At 32.2% G+C, this 18140-nt stretch overlaps 1 protein-coding gene across 1 annotated transcript; it reads right to left on the bottom strand.

Annotated features, from left to right (window-relative positions):
- Positions 1-682: 682 nt before the first annotated feature.
- LOC142318009 (spermine oxidase-like) lies at positions 683-12593 on the bottom strand. The gene is made up of 3 exons (XM_075354540.1): positions 12494-12593; positions 8018-8242; positions 683-2072 (listed from the first exon to the last, which is right to left on the bottom strand). Exons 2-3 carry the CDS (start codon positions 8149-8151, stop codon positions 683-685), a joined length of 1524 nt encoding a protein of 507 aa, XP_075210655.1. The 5' UTR covers positions 8152-8242; positions 12494-12593.
- Between the last annotated feature and the right edge of the window lie 5547 nt (positions 12594-18140).

Below are 18140 nucleotides of genomic sequence, written 5' to 3'. Positions count from 1 at the left end.
ATTAGATGTTCCTCGAACATAAGCATTACAAAAAAATCTGCGCTTTTTGTGGAAAACTTGTTTTGTATGCACTAATTGAATACTGTAAATTTGCATGAAGTATAAAAAAATTCAGTTTGTTGAATGGAGCTAAAATAAAAAAAGTGTAAAATCTTGATTTTTTTACTTTTTAAGTTAATAATACGTCAGTATTATTATTGTCTGAAAGACATAAAAATATAAAATACAAATTTGCAGCTGCCACCTGCAACGAGCATAATATTAATTGGTAGATATCATAAGGACATTAGCTGTACCACAGATTTATCTAACTTGTGATGTTTATTCTTATTAAATAACTGATCTCTATTTAAATATTTTGCTATCGAAATAAGGAATGGATTGACTGTTAAATAAGCAAATATGTGAGTTCGTATGCCTTTTTTTATTAATTTTCATTGTGATTTTCTGGTTTCATTCAGATGAATATAATGAAAGTACTGCATCTATTTACATTAGGCGTTGCGGGAAAAATTTCTGTAATGAAAAATTTGCTTGTTATTTGTAATCCTATTTATTAAAAGTAAACTAAAAGTCTTTTTAATAAATTTTATATATATATATAACCAATTTTTTTAGTTTTATAACCATTTAAGACAATTAGAACTTACATGACTTTTGAGAATTTTTATTTAATTTTTAATTATCCTTTTTTTTTTAATTTTTGAGGCTTACAAATGGGTGGCCCTCTACCAACAGGTGGACCTTTATGAAAATTTGTAAGTCTAATGATACGTTGAGCCTCACGGATGCCCGATTCACGTGCTCCATGAACTGTTGAAAAATTTAACGGTGATGTTGCTTCACCAGCAAATAGAAGCACAGGAGAATATTTTGGCTTTTTCTTGTCTTTGTTTTCCTTATTTTCTGTATCTTCTGGAGGTACTTCACTAGGGATAGGTTCAGCTAAATCAGTTAAATGGGCTGGATTAGAGGTAATCCCTAAGTAAGTGTACGCCCCATTAAAATATGGATCACGACTCCAGTTTGAACGTTGTACATTTATCGGATTAGGAAGAGAGGAATCACCAGTGAAACGTCTCAATAAGTCTCCCATTTCAGGAATCATATGTTCCGGTGTGCAGTCACAGATTTCATTCGCTGCTGCACCTGTCACTACACCATGTATAGTTGCTTTACTTCCAGGGACAGCTACCAGTTCTCCGATCGTGCGTGTCCAATCCTCTAAATTTTCTTTCAATTCACGAAGTGACCATCCTAAACCGATTCTTCCTTCTCCGATCCAAAAAGGTTTTTCATACTGCACAAACACCCTCTCTACTAAACCAAATCCTAGTTTTTCAATAGCTGCTACTTTTTCCTTCGGTAAAGGTGGTGAAAATAAACGACTGTGATCAGTTTTTAAAACACCGAGCGGTATTGTTACAATAACGTAGTCTGCAGAATATTCCTCATCATCAGAACAGACCACTATAGCTCTTGTCTTTGTTGCATCTGGTGAATAAAGGATACACGTAACAGGTTTGCAATATACTGCGCTACATGCTGGCAAGACTCTTAGTAGAGGCGCTAATATGCTTCCAAATCCTAACGGTATTCTTACACGACCTCCTGGCAAATTTTGCATTTCACTCATTACTTTAGATCGAACCAAACAGGGATCTTGGCCAAAACGTTCACGTAATGTATTGTATAAAGAGCCAATCACTCTTACAGCATCCCTTCTGTATGAAGAGGGCATTGTTCCAAGTTCTTTACCCAGTTGATCTTGTATAAATTCTCCTAATGAATTACTTTTCTTGGTAAGACTTGCAATTGTAGCTTTTTTTTCTACTAAATCTTGAAATGCACGTATTACAGTATTTGCTGTCGTTTTTTCAATCGCTTTACCATTTGCTGAGAAAAATGTAGTACTTCTTGATGTACTACTGCGTTGTAAGGGTGGTGTAATAACTCCTTCCTGACTAGCCAGTAGAAAAGCTAGATTTGATATACTTGCACCTTCTATCCACATTGCCCCTAATTCTGTCATACAATCTCCCATCCAGCGTGAATGAATTCGTCCACCTGGTCTGTTAAAAAACAATCAAATATAGTTTTTAATAACAATAAAATGTTTTACAAATATTGCAATTGTATGTTATTTAAAAAAATAATTTATACTTTATTGCTAACTATTTTATCTAATTTTACTTATATTTGTAAACTTGTTTAAAATAACTGTTAAAATAGATCAACTGATGCAAAAAAATATTTAAAATTTTCCATTAATAATAACAATGAGCGTACAGAAAGATACAGGTATACAAAATTTAGGTGACATTATACTAACATGTTTAATGGTTTTCAGAAGAATTTTTTTGTTAAAAATTCCAAAATGCTAGTCAATAAATTTCATTTATGAAAAACAGAACTTGAAATACTCTTTTTAGGTTAGGTTAAGTCTTTTTTTTGTTATTCCTATTACAATGTTTTCCCTCACATCTCATTATTATACATATATATATATATATATATATATCTTTTCAATATATATAATCCAACTTAATCTAACCAAGGTACAGAAATTAAAAAGTAAATAAGATGACATTTCTTTCTTTTTCCTGTGTTTAGCCACTGGTAATTACTTTTCAGATAATACTTCAGAGGATGATATGTATGAGTGTAGATGAAGTGTAGTCTTGTACAGTCTCAGTTTGACCGTTCCTGAGATGTGTGGCTAATTGAAACCCAACACCACCAAAGAAGACTAGTATCAAATCCAGTATTCAAATCCATGTAAAAATAACCGACTTTACTAAGTCTTGCACACCGGAAGTCTAGACTTCCAATTCAGTTTATTTGGGAAGACACATTCACCACTAGACCAATCCAGTGGTTTAAATAATATGACACTTTTTTCATAACTTTACTGTAGCGCTTTCGTGGCAAACCACATTTTCAGTTGTAATTTTCGTTTTTAATTTTTTTATTAAACTACAATGTAATAAACTCAAGACATTTAAAAAGTATATAAACGTTTTTGATAATACATGAAATTTATTTTTTTATCAAATTAAAATTTACAATTAGGAATTAAAATATAAATTTAAAAAACAAAACAATTTAAACCTTTTTTTTATGTATAAAAAATTAAATTGTGGAGATTAAAAATACTATTTATATATTTAGTTTTTAATTTCCATAACTTAATTTTTTATATTTTTTTTTTTAAATTTTAAATTGTGTTTTAAAGAAAATTATGTTTTAATTCTTAATTTTCAATTTTAATTTGATAAAAAAAGAAATTTAATATATTTTCAAAAATTTTATATACATTTTAAATGTCTTAGTTTGATATAAAAATTTAAAAAAAATTTCAACTGAAGATCTGGGTTGCCATGAAAGTGCTATTGTAAGGTTATGAAAAAATAAGGTGTCATATTTTTGCTTTTTAATTTCTGTATTTACAAGGATCAAATTGTTTTATATATATATATGTATACAAGTTGTATATATTATTATACATATACACTCATTGTTATACATTTATATTCGTCCATCTGCTCGCCCCTCACTCTCTCTCTTTGTGTGTGTATGTTTTGCTTAATTTCTAATAGAATTGTGTTTTAATATGTTGCACCTGGTATAAAACTGATGTAATTTTGTAACGCCAGACTATTAACAAGATTATGCAAATTACAGAAGAATCTGCAGGTTAAATAATTTTAGTTAGATAGAATATTTTTAATAATGATTACTCTTGACTACAGATCATAACATTTTAAAAAAAGTTTTAATTTTATTTTAATTTTTTTTTTATGCAAAAAATCAAACTTAGGATCATGCAATATTACTTTCTTTTCTCTTCTTCCATGCATTTCTAATTTTATTAGCATGGTTTTGTTTTTGCCTATCTATCCATTTTCTTCCTGTACTTCTTTATCTCTATCATAACAGTCCTCTGTTGTTGATTTTCCTTAGTATGCCTCTTTATCATCTTGTACGCTTTCTTTATTACCTTGAGAAATTTTTTGAGGTCAATTAGGTGTAATGTTTCAGTGACATATGAGAATGCTGGTCTTACTAAAATTTTATAATGCCTTAATTTGATCATTGAGAGATTCTTCTTACTATAGATGTCTGGTGATGTCTAGGTTTCTCCTGTTTTAATATTTTACTTTCAATTGGCACCATTTTCCTGCTTATAATCTCCCTACTTTTGTCTTTTTTGTGAGTGGTTTGGAGTTCATCATGATTTCAATCTTGGTAAAGGATACATGTAGGCCTGCTTTTTGGGCTATTCCTGTTAAAATTTCTATTTGTCCTGCTGTGTTTTGTGTATGTAATATTTCCATTTTGTTTACCTGCCAAGTAGGCTGCAAATAACTGATTGCTTTGTTTTTATGTTCTTTCAAGTTTCTAAGGAGAGTGGCAACTTTTAGTTTCCCATGATAACAATCTTCATATCTACCAACAATGGCTGATGACTTTCCACCTCTACTGCATTCAGTTACATATATACAATTAAATATTCAGAATAACAATTTAATATTCAAAAATGAAATTGAATGACAAGTAACTGGAAAAAACTTTTCTTATTAACTTTAATATTATTGGTGTCTATAACTCCATCTTTTGTAAGAAATATTGATTTTTAAATAAATCATTTTCTATACTAAATTAGTTACAGCTGGCCTAACTTACAGCAGTTGCAGATTTTAATATAAATAATATGAATCTTAACTGCAAACTTGTTAATAGTGGAGTAAATGTAGTTCTAGAAGCGCCCTTATTTCAGAATAATTAGGGACTATCTAAAAATAAATTAAAAAGTTTTTAAATGAGTCTTAGTTCAAAGTGTACCCAATGATAGTGTGCTAATTCTTTATTTGTTTATTAATAATGAAAAACTGCAAAATTAGTTGTAAAATAGAATATCTTGAATATAAATTGTTAAAAAATCATGAAAATTAGTACCTAAGGATTTTTGGGGTGCTGATTATGAATGATTATTAAGTTTTTATGCCTTAAGTTTATGGTTATCAGACAGACCAACTGGTCTGTCTGACTATTATGCACTGATGGTTTCCTTGACATGATTAAAAGGAAATCTTTAAGGCTCTGAAAACTCAAGCAGAACAACTTCCAGGATTGTGAATGAAAAGAATCTAAAATCGCTTAATCCTAATCTTGACAAAGAGACTTGGGATTCAATCAATTCTCAGTTATTTAATGAGGTAATGTGTGAAGATGGAATATATTTATAAGAAAGCATTGGATATAAAAATTCCAATTTACTCTTGGTGAATCCTATAAGTCCACAAAGTTCACAAGGTTAGTTCAAAAACTAAATCTGCTCGGAAATCCATGCATTTCAAAAGATAATAAAACCAAATCCTTAAATCTTGTGAACAGTTTATCTTATGGACATCTGATTTAGTAAAAAGAATCTTTATTACAGGGAGAATTTTTAATCTCTTAAAAGGATTTCATGTAAAGCCTATATGTAAAAAAGAAGTTGATGGTAAATGAGGTTAAAGAACCTACATTTTCAGTTAAAATCAATTTTGCATTTAGATAAAAATTATCAGCAGATGCAATTGTTGATTGAGCCCGTAATAAGAGGTGAGAAAATAGTTAGTGACTTTTTTGTCTTATCTGAACTAACTTCATGTTGTCAGGAAAGTTTGCTTACAATTGAAGTTCATATACACAGTTTCAATTATATGCCATGTCCCTACTTGTCAAAACTCAGATATTTTTTACTGTTTCCAATAAATCCTATTTATCTGTTAAGAAATTAAATATCCAAAATGTACTTTTGGGCCTGTTTTTTTAAATTTTTTTAATAATATAAACAGTTTACGCACTTTTTTATTTGGTAATGTAAAATCACACGTGCAGAACATATGATGACAGGATTCAGCAGGAATATTAACAAAGGAATGTACGAAGTATCTCAAAAGTCCAGTACTACAGAGATTTTACTAATTTTGCTCAGTTTTCTAGTTGCAGGACTGAAAGGTGTTCACCACTGAAGAGCGGGTAGAGATTATCCTTCTTTGTGGAAGAGAAAGATTTTCTCATATACAAGTTCCAGATGAATTTAATGTGAGGCATCCTCAACAAGAGCCTGTGTCACACAAAACGGTTGGCAGACTTCTAGCAAAGTTCAAGGCTACAGGTAGTGTTGCCGATGCTAAAAGATCTGATGTCTGAGCACTTCAGAAGAGGTAGTGGTAGGGGTTTTGATGAAGGTACCTGCAAATCTGAAAAAATCACGAACAAGCTTGGAATTGGGCGTTTCTTGATTAACAGTATAGAGGATCTTGCAAAAAAGAAGTAGCCATTCACAAGTTCGTGAATGGCTAGATGAACACGTCCCCCAGTGGATTCGGTCATAGGGGACGAGTGGAACAGGCTCTATGATTCCCAGGTTTAAACCCAGTGGATGATATCATGTAGAGTTATGTAAAATCCCAAGTTTAGATAGTCGAAATCAGGACAAAAACCATCTGTGAGAGCGCTTCACAGCTGTGTGCCAATCTGTAACATCTGACTGATCAACATTCTGCAGAACACAGGAGCCGTTTTCAATTATGTTTCGACTTATACAGAAACCATATTGAACAGATATTGTAAATATGTTGTATATATTCCTGTGGGACTTTTGGGACACATTGTAGAAGTAGATTGCTGCTAAATTATCAAAAATGCAAAATAGTTTAAATAAAATATCTTATGATTAACTTTAAAATATCAAAATCTGTAAAATTTTCTTTAAATCTATTTTAATTCATATATTTTAATCAATAATAAACTAATTTCAGAATTAAATGTTCGTAAATCTTTTGATTCTTCCTAGAGATAGTTCTTTAAGATGGGATATCTATAAAGAATGAGGATAGAAAAGTTACTCTATATTGATTACTTTAAAAAAGCATTGGCTTATAGAGGTAAAACACATTTTTATTTTATTTTATCATCTGTAATTGGAACATACAATTTTTTTTTTGTTGGATTTTGGTCTGAGGAAGTTGAGAAGAATGGCATTTTTCAAGGTTTCTGGATGTAGAGCATGTAAGGTCTTAGTTATTAAACTTAGAATATTAACTGTTCTTTCTCTGTATACAAAAGAAAATGAAGCTTATATGAGAGATATGAAGGATGGAGTGTAGGAACATGAAGAAATATTTGACAGGCTGTTGATATTAAAACAGGATCAATTTAGATTACTGTTTCTATAAAAGCTACTGCTTAACTTTGGAACCTTTTTTTATAAAAGACTGTTAAATGCGATAAAAATTGATGAGATTTTACGATATACTTTTATATGTGAGGAATATTATATTATTAACATAGTACTGTCAGTACAATGTTTTGTCTTTTTATTATTAGTTGCTGAAATAGTTTTGTTGCTGAATTTTATTTAATTTTAAATTTAAACAATATTTTATACATATTATTTTCTTTTTTTTGTTAAATATGATTGTTATTTATTATTTTTTATCCAGTAAAATGAAAGATGTAATTTTAATTCTGTGAATTTGAAAATTATAATCTGAAATTCCTCATGAAGTTTACATTTACGATAATATGTTGCGCTCTTTTTATCTTCATTAGGAAGTAATGTGGTCTCTTGTGGTGTATTTGCTACCATGTGAGGATTTTTTAAAATTTATAAACCTTTTATCCCAATAACCACTGAGATTTATAAACTGTTTATCCCAAAAAAAATTTATCCCAGTTTTTCTTTCAAACTTCTTTTTGTTTTTTCTGTCGCAGAGTGGTAGAGTTTCGATCTTTCATCCAAAGGTTCCAGGTTCAAATCCCAGTGAGGCATGATGTTTTTCCATACAGTTCAAAATTTCCATTTCAAATTCCCACAGACAAACTTCAAGCGTATGTAATTAATTAATCATAAAAAAATAAACATAAGTAAATAAAGACTATTATCTTGATTTTTATCCCTCTACAAGTTTCCCTTTCCTTAGATAAAAAGTTGTTATAATTTAACGTAATTAAAAGAACTTACCTTTCTGTTGCTTCTATGATTAAAAAGTTGCTAATACCACTCTGCAGAAGGCATTGAGCAGCAGAAAGTCCAGCTATACCAGCCCCGATTATAATAACCCTTGGTTGTTTCCAACTTGGATCTACTGAATACATGTCAACAATAGGAGGGGGTTCAGATGGTGGTTTGCATTCTTCAGGGTAAAATATAGCATCTACTTTCTTTCTCCATTTCGATTTTTCTTTTCTGTATGAACAAAGAGAATAATTGATTTAGCAATATAAATGAAAATGGTAAATATAAAGTTAAGCAGTTGCTATTAGTTACTTTTGTTTCCTGTACAGAATGACACAAGTGAGTGTACTCATTTCTGAATGAAAATTACACAGATAAATTGTATACGAAACTTTATTAGTTTGGTTTGAATAAGTGTAGGATGATATGCCATCTGTGTTATGTAGAAAAAAGTCACATCTGGAAGATGATGTCCATCTTCCATAATGCATGCAGTTTTTAAGTTGAAAGGTGAATCTGTCACATATGTTTTCAATGTCTCCTGAGTGATCTGCTGCACCTCTCTATGAATGTCCTCAGTTTGTCTAATGAAAAGGGTTTGTTAATGTAAATTCGCTCATCTAAATATCCCCAAAAAGAAGTCACACATACTTAGGTTAGGAGATAGAGGAGACGAAGGCAATTTCTGAACCTGGAAATCAGATGACCAAGAAACAATCCCCGAAAGATGTTCATGGAATGTCTGTTGGTGTGGGCTGTACCCCAGAGTCTTGTTGGAGCCATACATCTAGTTTAAAGTTCAACATCTGTAGTTCTGACAAAAAAAGGTGTTTATCATGTGTCTGTACCAATAGAATTCACTGCTATACTATATCTTCATTTAAAAAAAAAAAAAGTGCAATAACATTATGCTTGGATATTGCACACCATACTGTCACATGGTGTGAATGCACAGCCTTAAATAAATGGCATTAATTCAGACACATTTTCCAACTAAAATAATGAAGTTTGGTGTTAAAAATTGTGTAATGTTCGTTCAGAAAAGGGTACATTCCCCTGTATCATTCTTTATATTGTGTTTTAATATAAAACTTTTAGGATTTATTTCTAGCTAATATTCACTTTGCTGTAAACATAACTAACATTAGGGTAATATAAAACATATTCATTGGTCTTCAACCTTTTTTTCATCCTCAGGCCAATGTTTCTTACCTATATTGGATTGAGGGTCACATCACCCCCCCTTCACCAAACAAGGGCCTTCATTAGTGTGTTTGTACTGAACAGAAAGGCACTGGCACCAAAAGGTCTTTTCAGGATGGACTGAAGGAGAATTGTACCTGGAGAAGGATGCAAAATTTCTGCAACTCTCCCAAGGAATAACACCATCCTAACCTTGTAGGGGAAGACACCCACCTTCTGACTTTACCGATCGCTACACCACCGATGGAGATCGTCTTCAGACACTCTAAACGATTATATCTCACAGTCATCAGCCAGGCCTCGGTCGGGGTGATACGGATCTAAATGCCTCGGCAAACATTTGTATCGGTAAAATACAATTCAAATTTTGCTTTCACGTAAGCCTCAAACGGACATCTTCACATCCAACCTAACATGATTCCCTCAAACTAACTAACAGAGACCGCGGAAGCGCGACCCTGCGCCTAGTCTAAATCTGGGAACATCGTTCGTGACCGCGAATGCCTCAGAAAACGAACGAGTTGTAAGTCAAATCAGTACTACACTCATACCAACCAAAATTATGTTTTAGCCAACGTAGAAATTCTGACCTAAACCAATAAGTAGTAAGTAGACCAAATTAGGTCATCTAACAAGAGGAACGTAACCTCATTCCGGTCCGCGCAGGAGTCGGGGACAAACCCCACACTCCCATCCGGTCCCATCATGAAGTCTCGCGCGGCATTATCAAGTCACAATCAGGGACCGCCGCCGGCGGGACTTAGCCACGTCCCTGGTCGCGCGGGCTACCACACCTCGGCAGCGCGGCCACCCCCGCCAGTGGGAGCCCCAAATCGAATCATAAACGATACCAATATAACCGTGGCACGATGCCAATGCGTCTACCTCCAACCAGTCCAATGCCTAGACCGGAACCCTAGCCACCCGGGATCCTACAATGATCAAATACCTCGATTAAACTCCCTCTGCAGACCTACACACCGCAAGGGCGCGAAGAAAACGAGCCATTACAGACCACTCCTCGCGGATCATCCAGTTAATACGGAGATCCAGAAAGGAATGTATTCTCTCAAGTGTCCCAACAGCTCGTCAACGTTCGACCTCATATCGGAGACAGATATATAGGACGTGGTCCACTGTATCATCATTCCTACAATCCGTGCATTGACTCGAATCCACCAAACGAAACCTAGGCAAACTAGCCCGAAAGGTATCATGCCCGGAGAGACTGTGTGATAGACTGGGGGAAACCAATCTCTAATCGCACCTAAATCAGACACTGTAGGAAATATATCATGCGTGTAGCGACCTGTGGGGATTCGTCCCACCTGACTTTTTTTCCTGTTTAGCCTCCGGTAACTACCCGTTTAGATAATACTTCAGAGGATGATATGTATGAGTGTAAATGAAGTGTAGTCTTGTACATTCTCAGTTCGACCAATCCTGAGATGTGTGGCTAATTGAAACCCAATCACCAAAGAACACCGGTATCCACGATCTAGTATTCAAATCCATGTAAAAATAACTGGGTTTACTAGGACTTGAACGCTGGAACTCTCGGCTTCCAAATCAGCTGATTCGGGAAGACGCGTTCACCACTAGACCAACCCGATGGGTTCGTCCCACCTGATCTGCCAAGACGCAAGGCCCCGGTCTTCTCCTGCTTTCTTTCTAACGTCAATAGGTTATTTATCTTGGAAATGTAGCGTTCTTTACGCTCATTACCCAAGATATATTGCTTTGACTCGGCTATAACACGGACTGTCTCCCGCGAGACTGTTCTATAACCGCCTATAACAGCCGGCAAGAGGAGTCGCTGGGCCCGGAGCAAAATGTCCGCGCAACACCTAAAAGCCAGCGATTTACCCCAGTAATAGTTTTTAAAAATCCATGACAAGTTGGAATAGATTACAAAATTCAATCTATTTTAAAAACGATGAATTTAAATTTACACCTATCATTTAAAACTAAATACCAGCCACTTAATTACAAAGATCCAGCAGCAAGGGAATCAGACAGGTTGAGGGATAAATCATTTCTGACACATTTGCGATCCAATCTGATTAATGCCTAGCTCCCATCCTTTACTTACACCCACTAATAGAGAGGCAGTTAACTGCCTCTGATAAGCCATCACATAAACCTTTCTCCACGAAGAGAGTGCACAATCTAATTCACAAAACTATGATTTTCACCATGCACATTCCTGGTAGATTGCAAAAGTACTAACACTGAAAGGACTTCAGAGAGCTAAGAAAAGGAAAATTACGCAAAGGAGGTGCATTTATTGAAATTCTCTTAACTACTAACCCAATAAATTTCCAAGATCCTGGATCAAGAAAATGATCAGAACTCAATCCCAAAATTTATCCAACTAAACTTACACCTGTCACTAAAATCACACAACTGCCACTTATTAAGAAAGAACCAGCAGTAAACCACAAAGGTTCAGGTATTACAGTGAGTAGGGGATAATGCTCCTCTCTACACATTTGTCTTCTGTTCTTTTCAACTAATGCAAAGAGATATTTATTCACAATTTGAAAGTTAAATTTTTTTTTTTGAAGTTGTGTTTCCCATAAATTAAGTTTAATTTCAAAAGAAAGACGTTGTAATTGAGATTGCGAATTAAATTGCGAGTTTCTTTGAACTCGTATGTTAAGATCATTAAGATTAGTTTAGTCAAAAACCCTAACTCAACCATTCTGGATCATTTAATTAAGACACAGGTTTACCTTTTCATTAAGTTAATTAACAGCTGTTACTTTAATATAAATAGTTCTGAAGACCAGGATCACAGCTACAGTAACTTCTATTAACAGAAGACTATCTGTAATGCATAGCATAAAAATTCAACTATCATCTTGATGCAACAGGTGGAAGTCATATAGAACATTTTATAACTTGGTAAGCGATATTTTAAACATTTCTGAGTAATATGTACTTTATCTTGTAATTTTAACACACATTTTTATTATGAAATAAATTGTTTAAAATTAGGAATTCTCTTTGATACATGCTGTATAATCACAAATTGACGTAACTTTTCTAGTACATACATAACTATGTTATAAGTCTTATGTGTTATAATTATTATATATTTATGTAATATACAAAAATAAATTTTTTAATGTTTCTCTAAGTGCGATACCATTTCTTGAATTGCTTTTTGTGTACATTACAGATCTGTAAATACAATTTTTTTATCGCCCTTAGTTTTAAATAAATTAAGCTTCAGAAAAATATAGTTAAAATGTGTAAAATTTTGCATGACCATACCTGTGTTAGAATGATTTCGCTGATGCTTTTCTTTAATAAATTGCCTCAGGCACATCCCGAGTTAGTTTCCAACAGTAATCGGCTACCATGTTAGTATTCCATTTCCCTTTATAGCGGCATTCAATTACCGAAATGTCTTGATGGAAACGTTCACCGTGTTCGTCACTTACGTCTCCGAGGTTTTCCGGGAAAAAAATCCAGATATGAGTTGAGGAAATGTATTTTCAAAGACATATTACATACTGTAGCTCTGTATGAAGTAAGAAGTTGATTAACAATATCGTGGTAATTGTCGGATTTTTGTTTGCCGAGAAAATGTTTGTCAACGTCTTTAAATGAAGCCCAAGCTGCACTTTTTACATTATTTAACATCAAGTTAAATACATCATCTTTGTCCAACTCTCTTATTTGAGGACCAGCACATATTCATTCTCTAATCTTTCCTTCACTTACATTCGGAAATTTCTGCCTGATGTACAGAAATCCGGGACTATCCTTCTTCATTGGTTTTACAAATTTTTTCATTAGTCCTACATTGATTAGTGAAGGGTAAAAATATTTTTTTGGGTTCAACTAAGGGCTCGTGAATAATATTTTTCCCATTTCGAGTTAACTTGTCTCGTTTCTTCCACGTTTTGGTAACATAATCTTTTCCCCTAGCTTGGCTGTCCCATTTGCAAAGAAAACACATGTACTTAGTGTAGCCTAACTGCATGACTAACAAAATAGCTATAACTTTCATATCACCATATATGTTCCAGCTATGTTTTTTATAATTTATTTTTAATAGAACATCTTTTATCACATCGTATGTCTCTCTCAAATTAATACCATAAGCAATCGGTATCGAACGATATTTGTTACTGTTGTGTAGTAGAACTGCTTTTAAACTATACTTAGACGAATCTGAAAAGGCACCAGTCCTCAGGTTTATGTACTTGTCCTAAGTGCAACATAAGATCATCAATATTTGTGCGATAAACCAAATTATTATCATCAATAAAGTACCAAGAAAGTTCTATTTGTCGGCTTCGAAAGCCCGAAATTTTTGTATTCTTTTGAAGTAAATTCCAACCTTGCAGTCTTGATCCTAACAGTTCAGTTTGATTTTTTGATAAATTTAAATCTCTTAAACAAGTCATTTAACTCACCTTGTGATATAAGATGTGACTTATTGGAAGATAATTCAAAATAAAAATCACTGTTGTCTTCTTCAGTGTTGCCTGATTCTTCATCGTTGTTTTCGAAACATACATTCATAGGCAGCTCAGGAACTAGAATAATTTCAGTGTGTTACAGGCCAGAATGAAGATTGCAATGAAGGATATTTTACAGTATGTTTAGATTTTTTAGAAATTCCGGATATTTTAGAAAAGTAACAATCGGTTACATAATCATTTAGTTCACTCCAAAACCACAGGTACACCAAATGGCAAAAGCCTTCCGTGTACCTTTCAGCCAGAACAATTAGTGCATACTATATGAGGAGCCCACGTAATTAAACGTGTAATGTTTTTTTTATTTGATTTTACAGTAAACTCACCATATCCATAACAAAAGGCATCCACATCATTTACACAATTTCGAGGCATTATGAAACTGCACTGTTAACAAACTTAAGACTGAAAATTAATTCAATAAGACTGCAGAAAATTAATTCATTCCTTAATCCAGTGCGTAATACAAACTACACAGCTGTGTTTACAGCAACATTTTTTGACCTACACAGACATGATTAATCTTTTCCATGAAGGCTCACTCTTCAGTATTAGATATGTCATAATATGTGACTATGATATGATTTAATTCTTTGTCTAATATTGTTTATTTATAGTTTAAAAATTATGTTAACAAAGTTAAACGATAAAAAATGAGCTAAAAAAATATAATATAGGAGCTTAAAATGCTAACTATATGTTGAAAAATGAAAATAATCCTTTAATAAAATTTAAAAATTTTTCAAAAACTGCCGGTTGCAGATTGCAATGAAGGATATTTTACAGTATCTTTATCTTTTCATTTTTTTAGAAATTCCAGACATACTTGTTAAACAAAAGTAACAATCCTTTTATTAAAATTTAATTTAAAAAAAAATGGTGGTTGATAGAAAGATTCTAAGTTCATATTCTGCATCAAAAAACAGATTAAAATCATGTATTGCATGTTAGGAAACAAATATTATGTTTATCAGTGAATGTAATACATTATATAATGTATTTTTTATTAAAATTAATCCTATATAATTTGCAAACAACAAAATTCTCAGAAATAGTTTACAAAAAAAGAAAAAATGATTTCCTTAAAATAGTTTTAGGTTTTTGATAATTTTTTTTTTAGCTGTTTTGTAGAGTTTTAGAGCACATTTTTTATTTTCCACTTTCTTTCACCCTGTTAAGATTAACTCTTTTTTGAGTTAATCTTATCTGATTCTATCAGAATCTCTGATTCATATAGAATCAGGGCTAATCTCATTAATCTACATGTTTTGTTCATATAATGAATATAGTATATATATGAAGACTCACAGTGTATATAGAAGACTCAATAATTAATGAATTAATTTGATTGCTCATTAATTAATGAGCAATATAACTGATTTAGTTTCAGAAACCATCATTGTTTTTTCTTATACCTCTTTTGGTGAGGAAGAAAAAGAAAGAAGAATGTCACAGGACATATTCTTTCTTTTAGGGGATGGTGTTTGTCAACTTTGGAGTCAAAAGATAAAGAATTTTACTTATCACTATGAATCATTTATTGGAGGTAGTTGTAGCTGATGAACCACTCAGCAATCTGATACTTTGAACCTATGCATCATTAGAACAGTCATGAGAACACAGTCACAATTATTTTGAAATTTTTGTGGAACAAAAATGAACACTAGCTTGAATATATTCTGTGTCCTATTGGATGCAAGGCATTCAACAATCAGCTTTTGTGGTGCTATCAAACCATGTTTCCCAATGTTCATTCTTCCAAAGTTCTTCCATAGTTTTAAGGTATTGGACATGCCATGTTTCCCAATGTTCATTCTTACAAAGTTCTTCCATAGTTTTAAGGTATTGGACACACCATGTTTCCCAATGTTCATTTGGTTCTTCTACAGTTTTAAGGTATTGGACACGCCATGTTTCCCAATGTTCATTTGGTTCTTCTACAGTTTTAAGGTATTGGACACGCCTTGTTTCCCAATGTTCATTCTTCCAAAGTTTTTTCATAGTTTTAAGGTATTGGACACGCCATGTTTCCCAATGTTCATTTTTCCAAAGTTCCAAAGTTCTTCCATAATTTTAAGGCATTGGACAAATTGTAAGGCACCGACTTAACTGTTCAAACCGGGCAATGGATCATACTAATGTCTTTAGTTTATATTATAAACAGATACGTTCTGTGCATCTACAAACAAATGCATTTTACAAACAAATGATGAAATATAACTTCAGTATAAAAATAGGAAGTGAAAATAAATATCTTAACTCGGTGCTACTAATTACAACAGGTCATCATTATTATAGCAATAATATACTGAGATGCACCAACTTTGAATATAGCAAAATGATAATACATTACGCAATTAAATTTCAGCCGATAAAAGATTTTATTTAAACAGCAAAGAAAATTGATTAGAAACAAGCATTCTAATTTTGCGTGTTGTATCTGTGGTGAAATTCCCTTTTCATCATCGAGTTAAAAGATTTGAGAAATGCATTTCAGTACATTCTATGAGGGAACTAAACGCATCATTCATTGATGCGGTAAGAACCTTTGATTTTAACAGACCTGAATGATTATATAGTGATGTCATCGCTGGAAACTACTACTCTCTAAGATTTTGGTCATGTCATTTTTACAATTTAATTCAGAATACCTTTTTAGCAAATTAACAGCCCTTAAAATATGTTATTTTATTACTTTAATAAAACTTTTAAAAAGAAAAGGTTGTGTTATGTTCCTGACTATTAAGTGATTATGTATTTACTGTCGTTGCGTAATAAATAATTATGAGTTATTGTATTGTTAAATAATAAAATTTCACAGTACATTTTCTGTTTCTTGTTCAACTCTGACTTATGAGAAAATTAAAAAAAATATATTTACAACACTAATGCTGCTGCAATTAAGCATAATTTTTTCCGCATCTTTCTTTTTTATTTTCAAAATGCTGATTGTCCTTCGTAAAATTCTTGTTAAGTCTGAAGATAGCTTCATCTTAAAATTGTTAAGTTAGTGACAGTGAGGAAATACTATTGCATAATTTAGTTGCATTAACTGTCATTTTAATTTGTAAATTAAAAATTTATTAAAACAAATTAGAAAAATTGCCATTATTTTCACATACCCTTTTGTTTTACTTTTAAAAAATCTTACTGCAGTACGACTAAACATGATTGAGAAAAAAAAAGATTTTGATTCTACACTGTTTTGATAAAACTATTTATCACATCCTGTGCAAAGTTGTAAAATGTATAGTAAATAATTTTCTGAACATGCCAAACTTTTTACGTTTTTTTTTTTTTTTAATACTTAAAATTCAAAATTTGTTTATCATAAGCCAATTTTATATCATTTTGATATCATAGCATTTAAATTTCTACTGCTTAAAAAGGTTTTGATTGTTTTTATTAATCATATGTTATATTATAATAATAAGTGTTTAACAATCACTGCCTTCATGAACAACATGTATCACTCAAGATAATGTTATATTATGGTCTAGTACTTTCAAACAGAATAAATATTAAATATATATATATATATATATTTTTAATTTAATTTATATATATCTTTATATTTGATATATGTACATAAATAGAAATGTAAATGTTTGTTCAAAATTTTAAATTTTGAAAAGTTCTTCACCGATTACTTTGAAATTTTGACAAAACGTTGCATTCGAATATGCGCATTATTTTATATACCTACTATTTATATACCTAAGATGTCACCTGTGTCCAGGTAAAAACATGTTGGTTTTTTTTTAAAAACAGTGCTATCTGTTGGACGTAAAAGCAAAACACGTTATACTAAATATTTTACGAATCCATTTCAGTATTTCTGATATGTGTGTCCGCTATAGACTAAAAAAACTACTGGACCGATTTACGCACGGGGAAAAATCAGAAAAGGGAAAAATTGAAAAAGGTAAAAAAGGAAGAAGGGGAAAATGGACAAAAGAAAATAGGGGAAAGAAAAAAAAACAGGAAAAGGAAGCGGAAAGGGGGAATGGAATTAAGGGAAATATAACCGGGGGAAGGAAATGGAGAGGGAATGAAAGGGAAGATGGGGAAAAGGGACACGGGATAAGAAAAAAGGAACGTGCTCAAAATGAAAATGGGGGAAAAAGGAAAGGTTAAATTTTTGTTAAATTTTGTTCCGTAATGTTCATTTTGTTAATGTTTTATCAGACTTTCAATTGTGTTCATTTAATCTATATATATTTTCGTTATGGTCTCTTTGGACCGCGTTGAACTTTTTGCACAACAGATGTCTTGCGTCTGTTTTCCCAGTACAATTTTATTTCGTCTCGTTTATCTTGTTTTTGTTCATCAGTCCACTGCCTCCCAGTTCTTGTCTTATCCGTAAGAAGTTTCCGGAAAATGTGTTTATTAATTTTATCTCTAAACTCAGTTCTGTTACACTCATCGCC

This window comes from Lycorma delicatula, chromosome 1, assembly GCF_047948215.1.
Source record: "Lycorma delicatula isolate Av1 chromosome 1, ASM4794821v1, whole genome shotgun sequence".
NCBI lineage: Eukaryota > Metazoa > Arthropoda > Insecta > Hemiptera > Fulgoridae > Lycorma > Lycorma delicatula.
Note: the sequence above shows the minus strand (reverse complement) of the source record. Positions and strands in the feature narration are given on the sequence as shown.

Excerpts from the sequence above, each read along its gene's own strand:
- LOC142318009 (XM_075354540.1), bottom strand. The coding sequence starts at position 8,151 with ATGTATTCAGTAGATCCAAGTTGGAAACAACCAAGGGTTATTATAATC. Across the intron at positions 2,073-8,017 it reads ATCATAGAAGCAACAGAAAG|ACCAGGTGGACGAATTCATT; the intron begins GTAAGTTCTTTT and ends GTTTTTTAACAG.